The following is a 24,742-nucleotide window of genomic DNA, read 5'->3' on the forward strand; positions in this document are numbered from 1 at the left end:
TTTTAAAATACTACTCTGAATTGGTGTGAAGGATAAAATAAACCCTTAACACAAACTGTACTGCACATTTGAAAGGACATCACATGCAGAAAAAACGAAGTGGTAAAGTTAAGCCATCATTATGCTAGGGAAAAGGTGGAATATTAACGGATTTATGTTAAATTCCATTGTCAGTAGTCACTAGTCAGCTGCTTTCCCAGAGAAACAAAGAATGACTACCCGTATAACATACAGCACGGTGTAGTGTAGTGTAGTGTACTTAACACCTGGCGGGCCATCCCATCACTGAACTTTACCTTCTACAGGTGGAGTATGCGAGTAGGACTTAGCTACATAATATGCGGTACTTTTAGTACCTATGTTTTAGACTCGTGTTATTACGTTTAGGGAAAAAATCAGAACTCCATGTATCCCGGATTCATGTGAACTACAATTCAGCAGAAATGTCACTCCTCCCGAAAGTAATATCACTACTATAACATTGTGAACTCAAGAACGCTATCAAAAGATTATATTGTGAAAATATAAACTCAATAACAAGCCATCTATAGTTCTACAAAGTTTATTTGTGGGTCCCTTGTTCGTTTAAATAGTACAAGCAGTGTGTCTGCAGTGAGTGATGGATGGCTGTGGGGTACGTAAGTAGGGTAACATAAGGTTAAGCGACTAGCCCCCCAATAACGAAGCTCCGTGTTGTGCACGGCCGATGGGGTGGGGAAAAACAGTTATGATATCCGGGTTGGCGAGCGAGGGAGTGACACATCAGAGATTTCCAGTATTGAAGCGGGCGGTGCTTTTCAGGGAGAAACACATGAATATGCAGCGAGAAATATAGTGGTGCAGGGGGACGGTGGTAGTTGTGGCGACTGCGAATTGTGGCGCGGGGATGGTGCTGGAAAACAACACTGACAGGGGACGGCGAGTTGGTTACGGTCGCACAAATAACACTTATTCTACCGAGTCTACAAGAAGCACGAACCCGACCTCTTCACCACCTTCTCAGCGACCGCGGCTTTCGGTGAGTAGTAGAAGCGATGGAGAAAACGGCGTGGAGCAGTAGCACCGGGACTGGAGGCAGCAAAGCTAATTCAGGATCTTCTTCGTCATCGTCCTCTTCTTCGTCTTTGGGCAGGACGGTTTCCGGAAAGGCGACCACTATAGGGAGGCAGTACCAGGGGTCTAATAGCCCGGCAACGGCAGACTCAAGCAGGGGGTCTATGGCATCGAGCCCGTCTTCTGGAAGTGGAAACCGTGGTGGGAAAGCTGGAACAGGTCCCGCTGGGAAAGAACTGGAGCAGCAGACGCTGGAGGGGACACTGAGTAAATACACCAACCTGATCCAGGGCTGGCAGAGCAGGTAGGACATGTGGACATCGCTGTCCAAAACACTGTTGATAAACTGTCAAACTGGCGTGTAACCAAACTGACGCATGCACTGACCCAGTCCGGGACACGTAGGCTAGCAAACGAGAAACTTTCTTTCTCTCTGATTCATTGAATCGTTTCCCTGGCTTGCTTTAAATCTTCTACTTGTTGGGTGCGGAGTGTTTGCATGGTTCAGTTGTATGACTATGTTGATTGGTAGGGTACCGGTAGGGTACCGTTAAGTGAAACCTATCGGTGCGTTTTACTATTTTAGGTGACCTTTAATTACTGTCATACTGATAACAATAAGTTCCGCATGCCATTATGCAGGCATATCATCAACTGGTTTCCATAGCAGTCACTTTAATGGATTACATATATAGTGTGTGTGTATTTGTTGATTTCTGTCATGCACTATAAGCCACAAAACGACCTTTAACCTTGAATGTTTTGTCCCATGGTATCCTCACGTGGGAAAGGCACAGCCCACCATGACTTGATGCAGGAAAAAGAAAATTTCTGAAAAAAACTAATGCTCAGTGATTCAGGTGTAGGAAGAGAGTGAGTCGTTTAAAAACGTTTTGCTCTTACCGTAATTAGCACACTGTTTTTTTTTCCAGCCTTTATCCCCCTAAATGGGAGGTGGAGTACAGTGGCTGATGTCTAGGGGTGCAACATTTGCTGAAACTGTTGTAACTAGAATTCCAGGGTTGTTGAAGTTCTTTCATTTAAGATCCAGGGTGTTGTGAAACATTAAACTGTGTGAAAATGTTATGGGAACGGCTTGTTTACCAAAAAACTGCAGGAAAATGTTAAGTTGGGGACCAGCTGGAATACTTTGCTTTCTATGGGTTACTTACCAACGGGCTGCGGGGAAAATGCATATTGGTTGTGGTCTTTAACATCTTGTAAATTATTGCTCTTTGTCGGCTCTTGCAAATGTGCTGTAAGCTACTTGATGTTATTAAATATAACGTGACAAATGGACTATTTTGCAGTAGATTTTTAAATTGTGCGTGTTTATTGGTTAGCACAATTATTTTGTGTTCATTCTTGGAGTACTCGCCTGGATGATAACTATTTTGTCGTAGTATTGTATAAAATGGGACGGAGTTGTTATTAGGAGACTACTAGTGGATCTTATTTGAAATAGCTTTTTCTTCAGATGTAACCCAACATATGATTTGGGTTGACTTCTTTAGCTGTGCTCTTATGCTGACACCATAGGATGTGTACAGGTTATAAATGTTACCTTTTATAGGTTATTTTGCCTTTTGAACATACTTATTGAATTACTTTAGCAAACAACACCATTGGGAACTGGCATGTGTGGTCAATGCATCATGTTGTACTGTGTACATTTTCAGCATATGTGCTCCACATTTGAGCAATAATGGAGTTAAGTGTTAAGGCTAATGGTTGATGAACTAATTAGTGCTTTTAAACTGTTGCTGTAGTATCCCTATGCATATGGTTGATTTTTTTTTCTGTTGTCCTTTCAGTGATGCAGATGTTGTGGTTTGTTACTTTAAATTACTACACACAACAAATGGTATCACTGAAAATTATACAAACATGCTTCTGTAGGGTACGCCAGATCTCTTCACATAACTGGTGCTACATACCTTGTATATTGTCTTTTCTGAAATGTGCTGTTGTACTGTTCAGTCTTTGCATGTAGTCTTTATAGGTTCATACTAGGCTATCTGCCCTAGGGCATTTATAAGCCTAGCCAGAATGGGTGTGGCTTTCGCTACCCATTTTAAATTTATTTTGCTATGCCCTTTTTCGAGGTTAGTATACTGTGCCTGTGTCTAACAGTGACACAGAAGTGATACCCGGGGTAAACCTACGTTCTCCCATCCACTCATCAAGATTCCTCTTGAAGAGCGTCAATGAGGGACTCTGCCTAACCTGGACTGGGATTTTATTCCAGAGTGAAGGGAGCCTCTGGGTTATGAATCTGTACATCCAGCATGTCCTATTTATTTCAGTGCTGAGGTTCAAGTCTCTCGAGCGCGTAGCTCGATGGGATTTGGATTTTCTGAGGTGCAGCATGTCCATTAATTCCGGGGTTGGACATGGCTTTATACGTCAGGCACAGATCGACTCTGAACAGGCGGTATGCCACTGAGTAGAGCTGGAGTTTCTTTAACCGGGCAGCATATGGCATCTATTTGAGCCCTTTGATTCTCTTGGTGAGGTACTTTTGGGGTCTTTCCAGTTGCTGCAGGTGTCTGGTAAGGTACATCCCAAAAGGGGCATTGTACTCAATTATGGGCCTGATGAGGGATGAGTAAAGAGGCACGATGACCTCCCCTGATCTAGATGTGAATCCCTTCATGATTAGGTGGGCTATATAAAATGTTTTTCTAACCACTTTGGCCACGTGGTTGTCAAATGAAAGATTGCTATCAACTTGGGTCCCCAGGACCCTCTTCTTCTGTACTTAATGGATTACCACCTATGTGGTAATTTGTGGGCACTTTGTTTTTGCCAAAGGGGATGACTATACACTTTTTGGCATTTAGCTTGAGGCCATGGCTCTGGCACTAGTTGTCTGTTTCTATGAGGCCCTTTTGGAGGATGCTTGTGTCGGCTGGAGAGTCGATTATGGCACCCAGTTTGCAGTCGTCTGCGAACTTAGTCAGCCACAGTCCCTCCGTGTTGGCCTGTACCTCCGAGAAATATATACCGTACAAGAGAGGTCCCAGGACTGAGCCTTGTGGGACACCACTTGTAACTGGTTTGGAGTCTGACATGGCTCCAGCAATTCTAACCATGTGGGTTCTGTCCTTGAGCCAGTTTGCAATCCATCTAGTGACATAGGGGTTTATATTTAAGCTGGTGAGCTTATTTATAATGCCCGAGTGGGGTATTGTATTGAAGGCTTTTGCGAGGTCCAGGTAGGCTGTGTGGACCACCTTCCCCTCATCAATGGCCTTGGTGACTGTTTCAAAGAAATCAACCAGGTTTAAGAGGCAGGATCTGCCCTTAACAAAGCCGAACTGGGTAGGATCCAGTGTCTGTAGGTCCCCAATACCTTTATTTATGAGGTCCATGATGATCCTTTCCATAGCTAAGCCGAACTGGGTAGGATCCAGTGTCTGTAGGTCCCCAATATCTTTATTTATGAGGTCCATGATGATCCTTTCCATAGCTTTGCAGACCAAGCTAATCAGGCTTATAGTTTCCAGGATCCGTTGAGGCACCACCTTTATGGAGAGGGACCACTGTTGCTGTACGCCACTCTTTGGGCACATATTCTGTAGTAAGGCTGAGATTGAACAGTAGTTTTATGTTTGAGTTTAGCTCTTCTTGGAGTTCATGTAGGACGCAGCCCGGGACACCGTCTGGTCCCATTGATGCTGTGTTTTTTGCTTTGGAGAGGGCGGCTCTTACCTGAGCATCTGAGATGTCAGGGGGGCAGCACTCTGCTGGGATAGATATTTGCCCTTTTGGTTGGGGAGTTTGCTGAACCTGTCAGCTAGGATGTTGGCAATGTCTGTGGGTTCAGTGTATTTTTTGTCATTTTGGACTAATTCTGAGCATATCTGGGAATTACCTCCCAGGTTCCTAACATAACTAAAGAAAGCCTTGTGATTATCCTTAGTGTCCTGTACAATTTTTCTCTCGAAGCTGGCCTTAGACAATTTTATGAGTGCCCGTAGTTTTTTGCTAATTCTGATCAGTGATGCCTTCCCTTTTTGGGATTTTGCTCTATCATTTAGTAGCTCCCTCCTTCTATTGTATAGTTTGTTTATGGCTGGGGTCCACCAGACAGGACGTCTGCCTTTGGAGGATTGGGTCTTGGTTTTATTAGGGATCGCATGATCCATGCATTCCTGAAGGTGTTCATAGAATGCGTTTATAAAGGATTCTGCGGTCTGGGCCGTATTTTCCACAGGCCCGGGGGCTTTGAAGGATTCCACCTCGGTTTTGAGGAGTGTGAAATTTGCTTTAGAGAAGTTTTTCACTGTGGTTTTCTGGGCAGGGGGTGAGGTCAGGATGTGAATATCCAGTGAGATTAGTTTATGGTCTGATCTTACCAGTGAGGGATACACTTCTGGTCAGGAGCATAGAGTCCTCGTGTTCTGGTCTGGAGCATAGAGTCAGGTCCAGTATGTTTTCTCCTCTTGTGGGAGTGGTAACAAGTTGTTCCATAGCATTTGAGTTTATAAATTCTAGGAACCTTTGGGCTAGGGTGTTGGAGCTAGAGTAATGCTCCCAGTCTATGTTTGGGTAGTTGAAGTCACCCAATATAATGGTGTTTGGAGAGACCTTCATATTTTCCAGTGTTCTCAGGAAGGCCGAGTGGGATTCCTGGGTTTGGGAGGGTGGTCTGTAGCAGGCTATAACCTGGAAGGCAGTTTTACCCACTGTTAGTTGCACATGGATAGTCTCTGATGCTTCGTGCTTTGCCACCAACCTGGAGGTGTGGGTATCTTTGAATGTTGATACTCCCCCTCCTTTTGTGGTTCGGTCCAAGTTTTGGGGCCGAAAAGCATGGTATGAGGTATAACCTGGTAGTGCTGGGGTGCTCTCGGGAGCCCTGAACCAGGTTTCTGTTACTGTACAGATATCGATGTTATCCATGCTAAGGAGAGTTTCGAGTGCGTGCATCTTGAGGTTTAGACTTCTGGCGTTGAGTAGCATTACTCTTGGTTTCTTATCCCTTGTGATACCTATGGAGGTGGGTTTGTCTTTTGAGCCTTGCCTAAAAAAGGTACTATGGGGGTAGCAAGAGCCTTTGCCAATATCTGAAAGCCCAGTTGTGACAGGTGCAAGCCGTCCCTAGCGAAGCATCGTGGCTTGTCGAGCATATCATCCCAAGCTGACAGGCATTGGATCCCCATTTGAATGACACCAGTATTTAAGCCAATTGTTGAAATTGATCATCTTGTCTTCATATTGTGGCATTATTCTTGGTGAGGGTAAGATGCTACTCAAGGTCAGGGTCATACTGGCCTGGGCTACATGCTCAGAGAGCTCCTTTATGTCTCTTTTCATGTAGTCCAGGGAGGTACGTCTCGGGTCATTCACACCAGCATGGACAATGACTGAGTCATATTTGTACTTGCCTTGGAGTGACCTGAGTGCTTGTGTTATGTGGCGGATCCTAGCGCCCGACAGGCTGCTCACCGTGACCCTCTCCTTGTTCAGCCTGGTGAGCAGAACGTCCGTGTGCCTGACGATAGCCACCTATTACAAGTGTATCAGGTGTGTTGTTTAGCCTTAAGGGCTGTGACTGTTCGGCACACTGGCTTTGTGAGCTATGTGTTGCACGTGCTTTGTTTTGGGGTAGCGGTTGCTTGGGTGTCTGCTTTGGAGGTCTCTGCTGCTTAGGCAGTTCTTTCTTTAGAGCCTCCGAGTATGTTTTTGTGTGATTGTGTTTGGTTTGCTGTCGTGGTAGGTCTATGTGAGACTGGAATTGTAGTGAGTGTGGTTTCCTTCTCCTCCTGACTGGTTATGCCAGTACTGAGTTGAGAGAGCTGAATTAAGTAATTATGTTGCTCATGATCTTTAATCAGATTGTATTAGCTATTATTGCATTACTGAAATCTTCATTCAGCAGTGCTCATCTTAACCTGTACATGCTGCAGTGCCTTAATTCTGCTTTTCTAACACATGCTGCAAACTTTTCACTCTTACTTTTCTGTTGCACAACTTGTCCTTTTTTCAGCCACAGGCCAGGCTCAGTAGACAGTCCATCTAGCTAATTAACAAATAGCAGTAAATGTATAAAAAAAATTATATCAATAAAATTTTCACATTGTATACTAGTGTACATAATTGAGGAATATGTTTTATGAGTGCATTTTTAATGCTGTTTTGTTAGTGCTTGCTGATTTTTTTCAATTTTGGGGAAAAATTAGCATTATGTAATATAATTTTAAGGTACTTCATCTTCTGCTGATAATTTTATTTTGTGGTAACAATGGTATTTATTTTTGAGTCTTATGTTTTGAATTTTGTAATATACTTATTCTGTGTGTGTTGTCATTGATTAGAAGGACCGTGATGTATTTTCGGCTTTCTGAGCTCGGGTTCCGGCTGAAAAGGGTTAACAGACTAGTGCACTTAGCCTGGTGAAAAAATAGTAATAACAATAAAATAATACATTCTGATTCTTTAGAACAGCATAAATAAAATTTTGTTAAATACTGTTGCATATTTTTATTTATTTATTTTTTTCTTTAATAGTGTAGTTCTGTTTTGGAGAGAAGGTATTTGATTCAGTGCCAGCAACTGTTTCTGTTTTGTAGTTTATTTGAAAGGTCTCCTTGCAGTATTCCACTGTTTTTTATGTTTCCTAAACTGTTTCATTAAAGCATTTTTGCAATTGTACTTGCTAATTGATAGAACTTACCTTACCCACACTTTGTACAGTATGAGGAATACTAACGTAAAAACATTTTTAATTTGTGAACTGCACCTAAGACTAGTTGGTAAGGCATGAGATAACCCTTTAAATTTCTGACAACGGAGAGCTACATGATAGAAACCTGTTCAAAGCACACACAAAAAAAGATAAGAGTGCAAGCTGTATGTAACACATTTATATGTAATGGACATGCATATGTAATGAGTACTTAAGGTATTAGTCTGCCACATGCATTTGTAACCTGTAAGCAAATGTTCAGGATTCTGAATTGATTACACTTGGGTGACTTGTATACTAATGAGATGGGCATGCACCTTTGAAGTCTTAAGAACCACTGAGGGGAAAAAGTGAACATTTTAGTTATTGTTTTGTTTTCGTTTCCTAGTGTGGGCCAACTGATGTTAGCAGCTCAGTCCCATCCTATCTTGCCCATCTCTGTAGCACCTTAGAGTGGTTGTTTTAACTTGGGGCCGTAGTCTGGACTTTATCGCTGTACACTGCAGTGGTGGGCCTTGACTACCCAGTTGTAATCCTAACAGTGAAGCCAAATGGATAAAAGGATCGAATGCTCATGCCAGTCAGGAATTCATTCCTGCATTACATCCATGACATTTTTGTTACAGTACAACTGAAAAAGCTTTTAAGTGTTTTTTGTGCGTGTGTGTTAAACTTATTATGTTTTCTTTGCAGTTGCTGCTTCATACTTGGCTTAGTGATTCCATGACTGGATTTTTTTAGGCCTACAAAAGGAAGCAGTGTTTACTTTTGAGTAAGGTTGTATGGCATTGTAAATGCATTAGAAGATACTGACAGAAAATCTGAGGAGTTTCTGTTTATATTTGCTGTTTAGTTACATGATGAATACTTTCAGATGCATAATTTTAGACTGAATTACCATGTGCAGTAAAAATTGAGAAGAAATGAACTTTCTAAGCTTTTTGTAGTGATTTGTTTAAGCATTGTCATAATGTTTTGTACTTTTGCTTTCAAAGTTAACTTTATTTTTCTGTCAGAATTCACAAGTCTGTGCAGTGTGTGTGTGCTGCAGTTAATGTTGGCAGCCTTTCAGCAAGAAAGTTGGACAGAAATAACATCCCTGCTGACATTTATAATGCAGTATTCCTGTTGGGTGAGGGTGATTTTTCTTTATTTCTATACCGTATGATATTGGCAATGCCTGTTTGGGTCAGATATACTGCTATAAATCATTTATAACTAAGATTTCTTTTTATGTTTTCTTTAGTTTTTTTTTTGGGGGGGGGGGGGCTTGGGTGCAAGTAATATGGCTGTAAAGGCTCTTTTACTTTTTATATTTGTGCTGTCCTGAACAGGTGAACATGGTTTGATTTTCACTTTAAACTATTTTTATTCATCTTAAATCTGTTGTTCTTAAATTGTCTTAGATTGTTCTAAGACACTGTTTATCTGTTTAGAAATTTGTTGCATTCTAATTTACATATGGTTTTGTGACAGTTTTTGTGATTTATTTTCTGCTTGGAGCACACAATATCATTATGTATTTTTTATGTTATTTATATGTAAACAGCAGAGAGTCGATTATCTGAACTAATTGGGATCTAGAGTAGTTTGGATAATCAAACGTATAATTGAACCGGATAAAAAACTATATTTAAGTATAAAATGGTACAGTATATTATTGTAGTACAAGCGAATACATATAATGTTTACATACTCAGATTTTGTTTTTTCCTACCCAAAAACTTTGGAAGGCTGCTTTTGGATAATTGACGTTTTGAATAATCAACTCTCTACTGTAATATGTGTGTTTTATTTGTATATCTCTGTTATTTATATACAATGTGTGTATACATCTACTTGCATACTCGCACACACTTGTTCACACACACACACACACACACACACACACGTTCATATATCCTAAATAATATCTTCCATATCGCAATGTATGTTGCTTAAGTTTAAATACTTGGATAAAACTTGCATAGAGTTTCCCACAGTGCAGTCTGGGTCCCCAAAATATGAGATTGTAATCCCCTACCCTTTTTAGCAGGGTCTTCTTTCTATCATCTTGCAATGATAGCACTCAGAATTGTTTAGTTTCAGAATCACTGGTCATAGTTCCATTGGCTACACTCTCTCAGTTTTGCATTCTTAGTCTGACGAGAGGCTTTTTGTTGGCCTCCGGTCCTCCTGGAGATTTACTTCCCATATTGACTCTCTCGGTAAGCCGGAGTATCAGATTTCATGTCAGTTCTGTGTCAGCTGCTCAGTCAGCTTTGACAACAAGAACTGGCCTCTTTATTGTACATTTAAAGATCATGTATGAAGGCATGAAACAAATTTTTCTTTTAATACAAAAAAGTGATCTCGTACATCTTTGTGCAGGCTGTGACATCCCCATACTAGGCCAATAATCAAGGTGCCTTAATCCTCACCACTGACACTGGAGAGGGACGTTCACTTGGAATACAAATGGATACACTTGGTATTTCCAGATGCAGACCTCTCTGCATCAAGCACAGTTTCCCGTAAGAGCACCCAGGGAACATGCTCTGCCCAGGGACTGGTTCCTCTCTATATCTGTCCAAATCACCAATAAGATGCCCGACTGCGCAGCCTAGAGTTGAGTCCTTAGCTGGAGTTCCAAGCTAAGTTCTCCCACGCCCTCTATGTGAAACCAGTGCTTTGTGTCCCAGCTCCAAGCAGCTGGCACACACAATCTTTGAGATTTGAATTGTGCAGACACACGCACACACGCGCACACACACACACACCCCTACCTGGGAAAGGCTGGCACAGGTTCACTTGCCGTGCCCCCTTCTGCCCAGACTATAAGGTAGTTATTACTGCCACCTGAACCCCTGTCAGATACTTTAAGGCTCTCATAAGGGTACCCAGTTATACTAAGTGAAATTAATATTATTAATACAAATGATAATGTTGACTAAACAGCAAAGCTTTCAGAAGTGGCAAGAGTTGTCACCAAATGAATATTTGCAAATATTCTCAAAGCTTAAATATTCACTAAAAGGACCAGCCGCAATGAAAGGTTTAAATATATTTAGTAATAAGTAAAAGAACAAGAAAAAGCTAAATATCGATTTACAGTAAACACCAGATTTTCAGTTACAGGGAATATTAAAAGTAACACAGATGGAAAGTTTCACACTGTTATAGAAAAACAGTATTTAGCTAGTCTCACTATCTATTCCTGATTGACTAAAAGAATTACTGTTCCTACTTGCTGAATAGAGCAAGGCAAGATGGGTGAGTGGTCCTTATTGTCCGATCCAAGACAGAATATATAATGCTGCTGAGACTTCAGTCTTCTCTAATATTAAAACAACATTTCTGTATGGAATGACATCACATATAGTGGATATAAAAAAGCGTACACACCCCTGTTAAAATGCCAGGTTTTTGTGATATAAAAAGAGACCAAAATCATTTCAAAACTTTTCCCACCTTTTAATGTGACCTGTAAACTGCACAATTCAATGTGACCTGTAAACTGCACAGTTCAATTAAAAAAAACAATCTGTTAGGGGAAAAATAAAAAAACATACAATAAGCTGGTTGCATGTGTGCACACCCATAAACTAATAATTTGTTGAAACATCTTTTGATTTAATTACGTCATTCAGTTTTCTTGGGTAGAAGTCTGTCAGCATGGCACATCTTGACTTGGCAAAATTTTCCCACTCTTCCTAGCAAAAGCACTCCAAATGTGTCAGATTGTGAGGGCATCTCTTGTGCACAGCCCTCCTCAGATCACCTCACAGATTTTCTATTGGATTTAGGTCTGAGCTCTGGCTAGGCCATTCCAAAACTTTAATTTTCTTCTGGTGAAGCCATTCTTTTGTTGATTTGGATGTATGCTTGGGGTCATTGTCATGTTGAAAAGTGAAATTCTTCTTCATCTTTAGCTTTCTAGCAGACGCCTGAAGGTTTTGGGCCAAAAGTAACTGGTATTTGGAACTGTTCATAATTCCCTCCACCTTGACTAAAGCCCCAGTTCCAACTGAAGAAAAGCATCCCCAAAGCATGATACTGCCACCACCATGCTTCACCATGGGGGTGGTGTTTTTTTGGTGATGTGAAGTGTTGTTTTTGCACCAAATGTACCTTTTGGAATTGTGGCCACAAAGTTCAACCTTAGTCTCATCAGACCACAACACATTTTCCCGCATGCTTTTGGGAGACTTGATGTATTGTTTTGCAAATTTTAGCCAACCTTGGATGTTTTTCTGTGTAAGAAACGGCCTGCATCTTGCAATCCTACCCCATAGCCCAGAAATATGGAGAATATGGGAGATTTTCACATGTAGTACACAACCAGTACTTGCCAGAAATTTATGCAGCTCTTTCAGTGTTTCTGTAGGCCTTTTGGCAGCCTCCCTGACCAGTTTTCATCTTGTCTTTTCATCAATATTGGAGGGATGTCTAGTTCTTTGCAACATCACTGTTGTCCCATTTTGTCTCCATTTTTCGTTGACTGTATTCACTGTGTTTCATGGAATATCCAATGCTGTGGAAATTTTTTTGTACCCTTGTCCTGATACCTTTTAACAATGAGATCCCTTTGATGCTTTGTAAGCTCTCTGTGAACCATGGCTTTTGCTGTAGCAGGCAACTGAGTAAATGTCAGGAAAAAATATACCAAAAGGTCAATTTAATAAGGTGTAGTCGGATCACAAGTAATGATGAGGTTACAAAAGAAGAATTTACAAAAATTTGTGGGATGTTTATTGCTAGAAGGTATAATAAAAGTGAACTTAGTAAATTAGCAGATGAAATTTTATAGTAAAAGATATGACAGATACCCCCCTATATTAAAGGCATCATTTAGAACTAATGTAACAACTGGGGGGTAAACAACTTCAAAGAGTCACTTGTAATTTGGAAATGTCAGTAGAAAGTAACGAAATTAGGACAATAATAGAAAATAACTGGAAGATTTTCGAAGGGAATAAAGACTTGGTTGAGGTTATAGGTAGTAAACCCAGTTTTGTTTATATTCATTATAATTTGAAAAAATGTTTAAAAGGGATTACACTAAGTACACACCATATATCCTGTACACTCAGAAAAAGCAAGGTATGTACAAATGTGGATGCTGCAGGTACTGCAGATTATATATTAGAAGGTCCATTTGTTAATATATTAAGCTATCCCAGCACTATAAAAGTACCAGGACATGTCACCTTTAAAACAAAAGGGGTGATTTGTTTGTGCAGTTGATGTTCTAGTTTTTATGTAGGAATGACTAAAAGATAATTATATGAAAGTATGAGAGAGCGTTATTATAATATCAAAAATAGAGATAAAAAAAACACCTTATATAGGCACACAGCCGAGTGGAGGACATATAAAAAAAGTTATTTTTTTCAGTCTTAGAAATAGTTAAGTTAGATGCAGGGTGAGGTGAGTTTAAGAATTTTTTAGAACAAAGAGAAACCTGGTGGCAAATACAACTTCAGGCAGATAAAACACCAGGACTGAATGAAGTTATTAATATCAAATGTTTTTGAAATGTAGGAAATTGTATGTAAAGAAATAATGTTTTTTATAGGCTTAAGATTTTAAATTTTACTGTGGCACTTTTAACCGATTTCCATTTAAAGTGTAAGTGTGATGTAATGAAGTGTTGTTAGTATGTATATATGTGTGGAAGTTTTTTGTGCTATTTTTAGTTCTGAAGTCGTAAGATGAAAGCGGTGAAAATAAAGTATACGCTAAAGAAGTTTGGTTATTGTTTTGCTCCTCGTGCCATCACCAGTATTTTGGTTTTGTTTAAATGTCAATAAAATCCTACTAGGACAGCTGCACTTTATTTGGGATTGTGTGTACCCAAGAAGACCGAATGTTGTAATTAAATCAAAAAGTGCTTCAACAAAGTATTAGTTTAAGGGTCTGCACACTTATGCAACCAGCTTATTGTATGTTTTTTATAGTTTTCCCTGAACAGGTTTGTTTATCAATTCAATTGTACAGGTTATAGGTCACATTAAAGGTGGGAAAAGTTTTGAAATGATGTATTGTCGTCTCATTTTTTATATCACAAAAAAACTGGCATTTTAACAGGGATGTGTACACTTTTTATAACCACTGTACATCTGGTCATCTGACTCTGTTTCCTGCACTGTCCCCCATCACTAGAAGCCACCATAGTTTAGCACTTATGTGCTACAAAACACACAGCTTTGCTCAAATGTGCAGATGCTTGAAGTCCTAAAACCATTTCACTCTTCCTACAGGAGCTACAAACTATTCTCTAGTCCAGACATTGCATCTCTGGCTCCACTCAAAATTGTGGGATATCTTTATGGTTTAACCCATAAAGTAATTATATTTCAGATGTATTTTGCAAAGTCAGGTGGATTAAGATTAACCTCTTCACTTCCAGTATACATTTTAATTCAATTACAGTAATACATGTGCATTTCTTTTCCTTCCAGCAGGGCACACTGTTGATACATTTTAACACACACACAACCCTCACCAATACATTTTAAGCACAAGCATCTGTACAAATCAGTTTGATATACAAATGACATATAATTATTTACAAAATTCCAACTAGCTGAGCTGGCATATGTTACAAATCCACTGTCCAATGTCTCCTGGCATGGCTGGCAGTACCTCCTGTTGTCACACAGGCAAATGCTTTTCTGTGTAAAAAGAAAAGTTTGTTTTTCAGCCTTTAGAAAATTTTACAGCTTTAAAGTTATCTTCCAAACCCGCCATTAATATGGGTGTTGTGTATTCCAAATAGTGATAGCCATTTGAGTTTTAGACTTTGTACCCTTTAGAAAACGCTTGCATGTGCATAACTTGTTGTTCTACCAACTTTCTTGATGGCATCGACTTTTCTAAATACCAACTCTCCAACATGATTGCTATGGATGGAACTGCAGTGTTTATGGGCCAAGGATCTCAAACAACAATTGATCAGAGGGTGCCTCGTCAATCTACATTCCCTCCACGGGTTACGAAAGTGCACGTTACCTGTATTTTGGCAATTCGTCTGGATGGAAAGAAAACCCCACCTCAAATCGTTTAGTAAGTGCAAGATCGATCAGATTGAATGTGTTTTAGGCATTTACATTCTTGAAACTGAAAAAGCCTGGTGCACACAAGCAGTTATAAGGAAATGGGTCGATGTAATGCTGCCACTTGTTTTGCGAGGTGGCCAAAGAGGTCTGCTAGTCTGGGATTCAGCCAGCACTCGCCACGCTAAAGACATGAAGAACTTCCTTGCAGAGAGAAGAATAGATCAAATAATGATTCCCGCAGGAATGACTGCCTGTCTCCAGAATCTTGATATTGCAATAAACTGGCCATTCAAGGACCATTGGACATGGAACTCAATGACTACATTGAAAATAGAATGGAGAGAAATCACCGTGTAAACTTTGTGAAGCCTAGCCTGCAAGAGGTCGTGACTTAGGTGAAGAATTCATGGGATAAAATCACTGACAGCTGTGTTGCCAATGCACTACCAGCAGGCTACATGGAGAAGTGCTCATTTAAGTATATGTATATGGCTCCACTCTTGTACGTGTATTTTGTGTGTTGTAGAAACTTAGCATTTTTAATTGACAGCAACACATGTATTGATTTTTCTGCACTTTAAGCATGAAATATTGTGCTGTGAAAGCCAAGGTGTAGATATTCTGAAGCTGAAATGTCTGTTGCACTGTTTATGTAGAATTCTCGCACAACTGTTGACGCGTTACATAGAACTGTTGCCTCGATAATGGAAAGTACCGAACAAATGTAGATTTGTGTACATGAATAAATGTGCAGTTTTGTACAGGAATAAATGTAGATTGTTGTACATGGAAAAAAAAGACATCCCCTGAAAATAAGCCCCAATGCGTCTTTTGGAGCAAAAATTAATATAAGACCTGGTCTTATTTTCGGGGAAATACGGTAACATGTCCAAATTTACTTTTGGTAGATGGCTGACTGTGTAAAATTTTGGACTAAGCATAATGATCCATATAAGCTGCTAAAGCACTCTGGTATTGCTTGCAGTCCATCTCGGTTGCCTTTTTCGGAGATGCAGCCTGTAGCCTAGCTTGGTGATGTGGAGAAATGATACCTTATCTCTAACTATTATGACCCAAAGTTAGTTAGCAATGTAAGCGGGCAAGGATGGGAGTGAACAGCTTGTGTGTGTGCGCTTTGGGGGGGGGTTTCAAGTTGCTTCACTGTGGAAACCTAGTGGAGGAAAGGCATTTTGCAGGCAGCAATAGCTAGGGTGTGGTTGCACTTGGTCTCTGCCACATCTGGTAGTCTTCATGAGGAGTGTCCAGGATCATGTAGGGACATCATTATGTCCCGGATTCTAGCGGCACAGTGATGCAGCGGTTAATGCTGTCGCCTCACAGCAAGAGGTTCTCTGGTTCGATTCTTGGCTGGGGTGCCTTCTGTATGGAGTTTGCATGTTCTCCCTGCGTTCGCGTGGGTTTCCTCCGGATACTCCAGTTTCCTCCCACATTCTAAAGACATGCTTCTGGAGCATTTCTCCCTGGGCCTCCGCTGAAAACAGGATCTGTGGAACATAGTCGGACTTTCCTGGTCAACAAATGTTAAATAAATAAATAAATTAAATGTACACCGATCAGGGAAAGGCATTGTATACCCTTGCATCTAAGAGCAGGGAGGAGTTAGAGCTGTGTAATGCAAAAGCCCTAATGGTTGCCAGGATGATGGTCTGCCATTACCAGAGTCTCCTGCCCTGTGGAAAGAAGAGGCTGGTTGGTTGCACCAGTACTTAATAGCTGACAGTTGGGAGTTAAAAATAATAAGAAATGTAATCATTGGTGATATTTGTGCAACACTGGCCGTTCCTTGAATACCTTTACCAAACATTATAACCTGGATCTTATTTCCAGATCTGTTTTTGGGGCTACTGTTATCAAAAGCACATTTGTCTTAGGATTCCATGTAGTATAAAGAGCTTGAAATCTTCACACACATTACTGAGCACGGATACACTCTCTTAGCAGGTACTTCTGACCATATGCTAGATCTGCAGCAGTTTGTTTATCCTGTATGACGACTCTGGTCATTTACTGCCTGTTTGGCCGAGATGGTCTTGTATGTGTTTTATCAGTTTGTTTGTGTGTGTGTGTGTGTGTGTGTGTGTATTCCTATGTGTAATGTGTTGTGTAAATTTATAGTTGTGTGTGCAAATTTATAGTTGTGTGTGTGTGTGTGCGTGTGTGTGTGTGTATCTGTATATGTGTATATTTTTTTTTTTGTTAGTGCAACTAACCACCCAGCTGGGACACTTTTTGGGTTGTTTAACTGTCCTAGGAGTTTACAGAGTATGAACCTACTATTTTTCAAATCTAGCAGTGTGTTAAGTATGTAGCTTGTTTAAATTACATGACAAAAATGTTTCCTAAATTCAGATGAATCACAGGCTGTACTGTTATTTAAGCAGTTTGAATCAAATTTTCACAATGATAAACCATAAATTTTCTGAAAAGTTGGTGAAAAAAAGACTACATTGTCTTCCTACCTACCAGAAATGCCAGTAATGTTTCTTATATTGATGGGGCTGATCATGTTGTTTTTTAAGGAGTCCGTATATACTTGGCTATTTTTGAACCATTTTCAGGTGTGTCCAGGTCAGAAGTATGAATGCTTTTGCCCAACATTCTATCCTGCCTGAGTCCTGTGAAGATTGAGCATTGCTTTTGCCATCATCCTGCATAGCTCAACTTTTGACTGTGCTTTATATCCTGTTCTCTCTTTTTGGTGACGACTATATGCAAGGCCTGAAGCTGACGTACACAGTGTGTGCGCGGGTGTGCACAGATCCTCCCATGCTGCCCTGGCAGGCTTCCAGTCTGCCTTCTAGCGAGACTGCACACACTCCTAGGGAGCGGCCACTGTGAAATATCCCTCAAGAAGAAGGGTATGTCCAAACATTTCCTCTGAGGAAGGCAAGCAGGCTTTTGGCTGCTCATTCCTCCTTGCCTTAGCTGCCCATCTGATACCAAAGCTACCAAGCCACCAGCAGTAGTGCACATGGCTTCCTCCTTGCCAACAAACTGGCTTATATTGAGACTAAAGGCAGTACATTTAAGGAGAGTTTCAGAATGGCATATTATCTAGAATGATTTTGGGAGTTTAAAAAAAAAATTGCAGAGTACAAGAGAAAACCTATGTAGACCAAGGGAAGAACATACTCGCTCCACACAGATAACTGGTGGGCAGGATCTGAACTCCAGATCTTGAAGATAATGAGGCCCAAATATTAAAAACTAAATGTGTACTTTTGTATTCTTAAATATGTCTTTCATTTCAACTAGTCAGCTGCCAAAGTACCAAGATTTGTTAAAGCTGAGACTTTATGAATTTATGCATTCTGTGTTAATTGAAGGTTAATGGCTCCTTTTTAGTAATTATCTAGGGTATTCAGGCTTCATTTAAGCCTTTTTGTACTTGCTATACATCTTTCAGTTGAAGTGATCAAGAAAAGATGGCTCTCTGACCAGTAAACGAGTCAATCATGTATTTCAGCACGTTTTTCATAAACAATGCAAAATAAACCATGATGACTGCATTTTATTTCGGAAAATATATTGTGGTAATGCTATTTATTTGTAGTTAACTTTTGATTTACTGGAAATTTTGTGCAGATGGTGCAGTAGTTATTCTCTGTTCAGTATGACAGTACAGTTATCCATTTTTTGTATTGCTACAGTTTTAAAGCATACTGTTTAGAGCTTGTTTTATGTATTTACAGAAAAAAAAGTTGGAAGGTTGAGTTACAGATGACATGGTGTTCAACTTTACTTTTATTTAAAACGAGCCTTTTTTTTTATTTTTGGCTTGAGTCAAGTGGTATCTTGCAGTGGCATGCAAGGGTGTTACATCCTTGTGAAATGCACAGATTTTGCTACCATTCCATAGTACAGCATAGAAAGATGAACTAGATTTTATGTCATATTGCATGCTGCAGCACACTGTAGCAAAGCAAAATATTGATCTGCATTATTGTATGTTGTATGGTTGTTGTGTCTTTCGGCTTTTCCTGGTTAGGGGTCGCCAAAGCGGAACTCCGGTCCGCTAATAATTGGCAGTTGATTTTTACGTGCTGAGTTGCCGGCCCTAACACACGACCTTAAATGAAGGTACGCCCATTCACGCATGTCTCCACAGAAGACGCTCTGGCTGAGAATCGAAGGGACAACGTCTTGCTGTGAGGCGACAACGATTCACTAAGCTGAGTGGCCAGTTTACACTGAGACTAACAGCAGTAAAGTTCTGAAGATACAAGACAACTGCACATGGACCTGATTAAAATGTACTTTATCAGGGTTTCTTTTCTCAACACAAACAACAAAAGGCTGAAAAAATGGAAGAAGCTTTAAACAGATAATCAGAAGGTGAAATGAAGAAAAGACTGGCTGAATGAGACTTCTTAGGAAGAGATGTTTCAAAAAATAACAACATTGGAAGATGGAGCACATGGAGAAAGCCTAAGATTTTTAGCTATACCAGAGAAGCTGGAAGGAACAGATTGCATTCATTTTAGGAAAGCACAAATAGGGAACTGGGCTGGTATTCCACAGCAGGAGTTGTTAGTTGAAAGTGCACATCGTGTGTATGCTACAAATCTGGAGTGTTTGTGGGGAATGATCACTCATTGTACACCAGGCAGAAGAGTACATTTATTCTACTGTTCAGGGAATGTTGAGATGCAGAGTTGAGATTCAAACTGCTGCACCCAGCTGTCTTCAAGATATTCTTCCCTGGAGGGACAAAATCATTTTTGATGAAGTACATGTTAATATGGAAATACAAAAGTTTGTCCAACACAAAGTGAGCTGTGAAACAGAAGGATATTCTGCTTCTTCTTGTTCTGGTAATAAATACCAGAGAGAGACTGCACCTGTGAAACCTCTTACACTGTTTCAACAGAAAATGTTGGAAAGTAGGAAGGGGAGTATGACTGTCGAGTATGTTGAAAAGGAAGCAGAGACAAAATTTGGGAGATGGAGATGAACAGTAATAAAACCAGTAACTTAATGTGGGATTACAATGCAATCGTTATATTAGTGTGACAGAACAAGAAACTCTGGAAATATTGGACTTTTTCAGACTTTTAGACTTGTGGGGACTAATGAAATGAAGTAGGGCATATACTTTAATGTTCAGAAAAATGCTTTGGGGAGGAGTAGAGCGAGGGGAAAGTTAACTGTAAGTAAAGACATTTTTTTTTCTTACCTTAATAGTGCTATTTTTGTGGTCTATAGTTTTCTTTGCATGCTGTAAAGTAAAGTGTTCTCATTTATTTTTTTAAGTGTAATGGGGAATGTAAATAGGTACTGCTATTTTTTTTCTTTTAATTTCTTCCCTCTCTTTTCTTCAATTTTAAGAAATGTAGGCACTGCAGTGTAAAAAAGCCTGGTTAAAAGCATGACAAAAAACTTTATTGTGCTTTTTCTCATTCTAGCATGGGGGAATGACTAGATTTAAGGACCTTAGATTGATTTAGTAACAGGTTTTAAGAGAAAGCAAGTAAATGAAAAAGAATATTGAGTATTATGAGTCTTTTTTTCCCTAGCAAATGAATGTATTCTTAGTAGCAATTCTGTATCCAGGCCTCATGTCTCCATGGAGACAGTCTGATTAAAGAGAAATTGGTTACAGTCTGGTGGAGAGTGAGTGGCTGGGGACAAAAAAGAAAAGAGAAGCTAGCTAGAAGATAATTTTCTCTGAAAGCATGCAGGGGTTTCCCAGCTGGAAGAGTTGTAAAGATAAAACAAAACCAGTTGGTACTTAATAGAAGCACAGGGTGCACTTTGGCACAATGCATCTTAGGATGGATAACCTTTCTTTTAGGTTAGCTCAAGTCTTTGAGTGTGGCTGTCCGGCTGGGACATTTGTTCCTGTTAAATAGCTATATTACATGAGACGTACTTGAAAAGAACTGAACATGTGAATTTGTTAGAGAGATTTTCAGGATGGTTATTCAGTGGAATATCTAGGGCAGAGGAAAAGATGAGTACTTTACATTAATTGGAAGAGGAGTTCCAGTAGTGATAGAGGATGATAAAAAAGATGATAATGGCAGATTTGTAGCCCTAAGAGGCTACTGTCATGGGAGGAGGCTTACATTAGTATGTATTTATATTTCACCTGAAACTGCTATAATGGAGCTTAACATTTTGGGAGAAATTATCAGTTTTCAGCAAGGAATATTACTTGTAGGTCGGAATTAGAATTTGGTTTGAAACCATGGAAATGTGAGGTGGGGTAGCCCAGAAAGGAGGGTAGACTTTTGAAAAAATTTGTGAAAATCTTTGGTATGGAAATGAGAATTCAGTAATAGTTTGGCGTGAATTTACATGTTATTCCCCAAGATATGCAAACTGGGTTAGGCTAGATAGAATTTACGTTTCACAGGAATATGTGCATTTTATTCAAGGTCTTGATACACACCCAATAACTATTTCAGATAATGTGCTAATAACTAAAATAAAAACACAGGGTAATGAAATAAAAATGAGACACTGGTGCTTTTCCACCTATCTGTTGAAAAGAGGGGAGTTTAAGGAACGGGTAGTGGAGATTATTCAGGAGCTATTCTAGAGGATAGAAATTACTTATGAAAATATAGCTAGGAGTGGGATAAAATTAAGGTGGAGTTTAAAAATAGGGTGGAAATAAAAGAAAGGGAGCTATGGTTAAGAATTATTTGGAGAGACTGACAAATGTTAAAGTATTGCAGAATAGGGGGAATCTCGCAGAACAAGAAGAGGATCGACTGCAGAATGCTAAGCAGCAAATAAGGGATTACCTTGTTAATGTTCATGAGTTTAGAAAGATTGCTGTTAAGCAAATGTTATTGATAATACTAGAGCACAAAAACTTTTAGCACAATAACTCTGACAACAGAAAGCAGGAAGGGATGTTGCCAGGCTTAGGGAGCCTGTGACAAGAGGCCTTGTAGGGGTATTAGAAATATTTTGGGAATTTTGTGAAATTCTGTATAAAGCAGAGAAATATGGAAATCAAGAAAAGATACAAACGGGAATGTTTATGGAAGAATTAAATGTGCTAAGGTTAGAGGTAGATGAGGCTCAGTTACTAAGGAGATGAGATACGATGTGTGATGTATAAGCAATCTACAGGAAAGTCCCCAAAAATAGATGGCATTCCTGTGGAAGTTCGGAAGCTAGGAGGGAAAAAAACTGAAATATGTGGAAAGTTTTGTTTTAAAAGTAAGTATTTTAAAAGGAGGAGAAGTACCAGCATCCTGGAAGAAAGCAGCGGTAGATGTAATTCCTAAAGAGGGTAGAGATTCATCAGATCCAGATTCATACAGGCCTATTTCAATACTAAACTATGATTATAAAGTGTTAATGTCTATAATGGCTAAAAATGGCAAAAGTAATGTCTAAGTTGATAGATATGGATCAGTGTGGTTTTGTGGAGAAGAGACACATTTGACAACATTAATAGAACACTGATGATCCAGAGGGAAGCAGAATGTAAGAAAATACCATTGTTGTTGGTGGGACTTGATGAAGAGAAAGCATTTGACTGAGTAAGCTGTGACTTAATGACCAGGGGAATGGAAATATTTGCATTTCCTGAAAAATTTAAGGTTGATTGAAAATTTAAAGTGAGTGAGGTCCTCTGTGATAATTTCTGCTTGAGCAGAGGAACCAGGCAGGGTTGTCCTCTTTCCTTGTTATTTGCATTATACTTGGAACCACTGGCAAAGAAAATAAGGGACTCAGAAACTCAAGGATATAATTGGTATGGTAGTCAAGAAAAGCTGGCTGTATTTGCAGATGATATATTTTTATACCTGACAAAACCAGAAAGAGACATTACAGTGTTGTGGAACATTTTGACAGTTTCAGATCTTTTCGGGATACAAAATTGAAGAACCTAAAACAAAGGCAATAGTGGTAAATTATGTATCCACGTATGAATTGGTTAAGCAATATCCATATTTATGGGGACATGATAAAATGAAGTATTTAGGTGTATGGATTAAAAATGATTCTGGTGTGACAGCTAAAGGATGTGCAGGAAGAGACTAAAAAGATGATACAAAAACAGAGAAAATGGAAGCTTTGGCATATGGATATTGATAATAAGATACAAACAGTCAAAATGTGTTTAGTCCCTCTAGTCAATACACAGGTCGGGCATATTTTTACCAACCAGAGGGGAAGTTGTGGATAGCTGTTAATGAGGAGCTGAAGGACTTTATCTGGGAGGGGAAAATGGCAAGGGTCAGGTGGGATAAGCTGATTCTTCCAGTAGAACTGGGTGGATTGGGATTACCCAAGTTGAAAGGTGTATTTCAGAGCTACACAGTTGAGGCTCCTATACATAGCACAAGCACAGAACTGTAATTCATAGTGGAAAGAGATGATTATGAAATGGAAGCTCAGGAAACAAGGAGATACTGGTATTCTAGATGCAGGCCTTTAAGGAGAATAACAGTAATCATACTTTTCTGATGCTTTATAATATTCTGTATCTTAAGAACTAAGCCAACATGGGAATGGAGAAATGAGATTCTGCAAACTGGGATGGCTGCAATTAGGGATGTAGACAATAAGCAAGAGGAGGCTGGAATTTATTGGCGAAAACCGGCAAAGGAACCAAGGTATTGAGAGCAAATAACTAGAGAGGGGAAAAATGGGAAGATGCCAAACATTTATTTGGACTGCAGGTTAGAGATTGCCTTCCCTGTCAAGGATTGATATCAGAGTATAGGCAGAGAGAAAGAAATAAGGGGGTTCTAAATGAAAGGCCAGCACTTGTAGAGTTTTTAGTAGAATCTAGAACAGAAGTTGCCATTAAAAAAGGAGTAATTAGTAGAGCATATAAAATATTCCATGATAAGTAGAATAATCGATCAGAGGCAGTTAGAAAGGATTGGGAAGAGATTAGATAAACAGTTCACAAAGAAACAATGGGAGGATATGTGTGTGTCTCCCAAATATGCAACAAAATCTAGAAGATTTAGGATTTTTGCTTGTAAATGTATACATAGATATTTTTCCAGAGAATTTTTCCTCTGGTAGACTGCAAATGTTGGAGGTGTGAAGGGGAAGAAATATGTAAATGGGAACTGGGGTGCGGTGAGTTGGCGGACTTTTAGGCATTGCCTTAGGTGTTGGGTGGGCAGATTGGTGTGACGAGGGAGATGATTTTTCCTGAGCTATGATACAGAATCAGAATTGCCTAGACATGGTAAGGTCTTGCTGTGTCTAATTATGATGGCTGCCAAAAAACACTTACTAGAAAACGGAAATCCAAAATCTAAACCAACTGTACTGGAAGCAGTGAATATAGTAACAGAGATAAAACAACTGGACATGAGATTTTTAGAAAAGGGAGGAACAAACTACATAGGAAAAATGGGAATTGTGGGACAATACATACAGAGGATGAATGAGTTTTAAAAGAAGGCAGGACTTAAATGAGGCAAGTAATATTGACTGAAAATGATCAGGTAGATTATAAACCATATAAAAGTTTGCAACTGGGAGTGTATCCGTATGGTTTGTGATACAAAATGCTTAAATCTGGAATCATGTCTGGTTTGTTTGCATTTGTGTGGGGTGGCAGGAATTCAATAATTTTTGTAATGTTGCGTGGGTTATATGCTGTATAGCAATAATTTCTGTAACGTTGTTTAGGTTATGTGCCGTATAGCAGTATATGTGAAGTACATAATGTTTGCAAACTTGAACTTGTTAATACAGTTTTTTATTACTTTTATATAAATGTAAATTTGTCTGTCACAAGTGATAATTCAATAAAGGTGTTTAAAAAAACATATATATGGTGGAGATGGCCTGAGCAACACTTTTGTATTGGGTAGGTTCTGATGTATTTGTCCACGCGACTTGGATGTATAAATGTTCACCAAGCTTTTCATACTTAAGAAATGCTAAAGTATCTGCAGGCCACAGATGAGACAGAACTTTGTAGTGGATAGCTGTATGGGTT

General features: G+C 39.5%; 1 protein-coding gene across 1 annotated transcript in view; it reads left to right on the top strand.

Annotated features, from left to right (window-relative positions):
- Positions 1-713: 713 nt before the first annotated feature.
- Positions 714-24,742, top strand: part of LOC122814416 (oxysterol-binding protein-related protein 10-like) — a 1,436,298-nt gene continuing 1,412,269 nt past the window's right edge. The window contains exon 1 of the mRNA XM_044086999.1: positions 714-1,357. Coding sequence (XP_043942934.1) covers positions 1,035-1,357 — 323 coding nt within the window. The 5' untranslated portion in view covers positions 714-1,034. The remainder of the gene's footprint in view (positions 1,358-24,742) is intronic.

This window comes from Protopterus annectens, chromosome 10.part0 (assembly GCF_019279795.1).
Source record: "Protopterus annectens isolate FY-2018-M chromosome 10.part0, PAN1.0, whole genome shotgun sequence".
Lineage (NCBI taxonomy): Eukaryota > Metazoa > Chordata > Ceratodontiformes > Protopteridae > Protopterus > Protopterus annectens.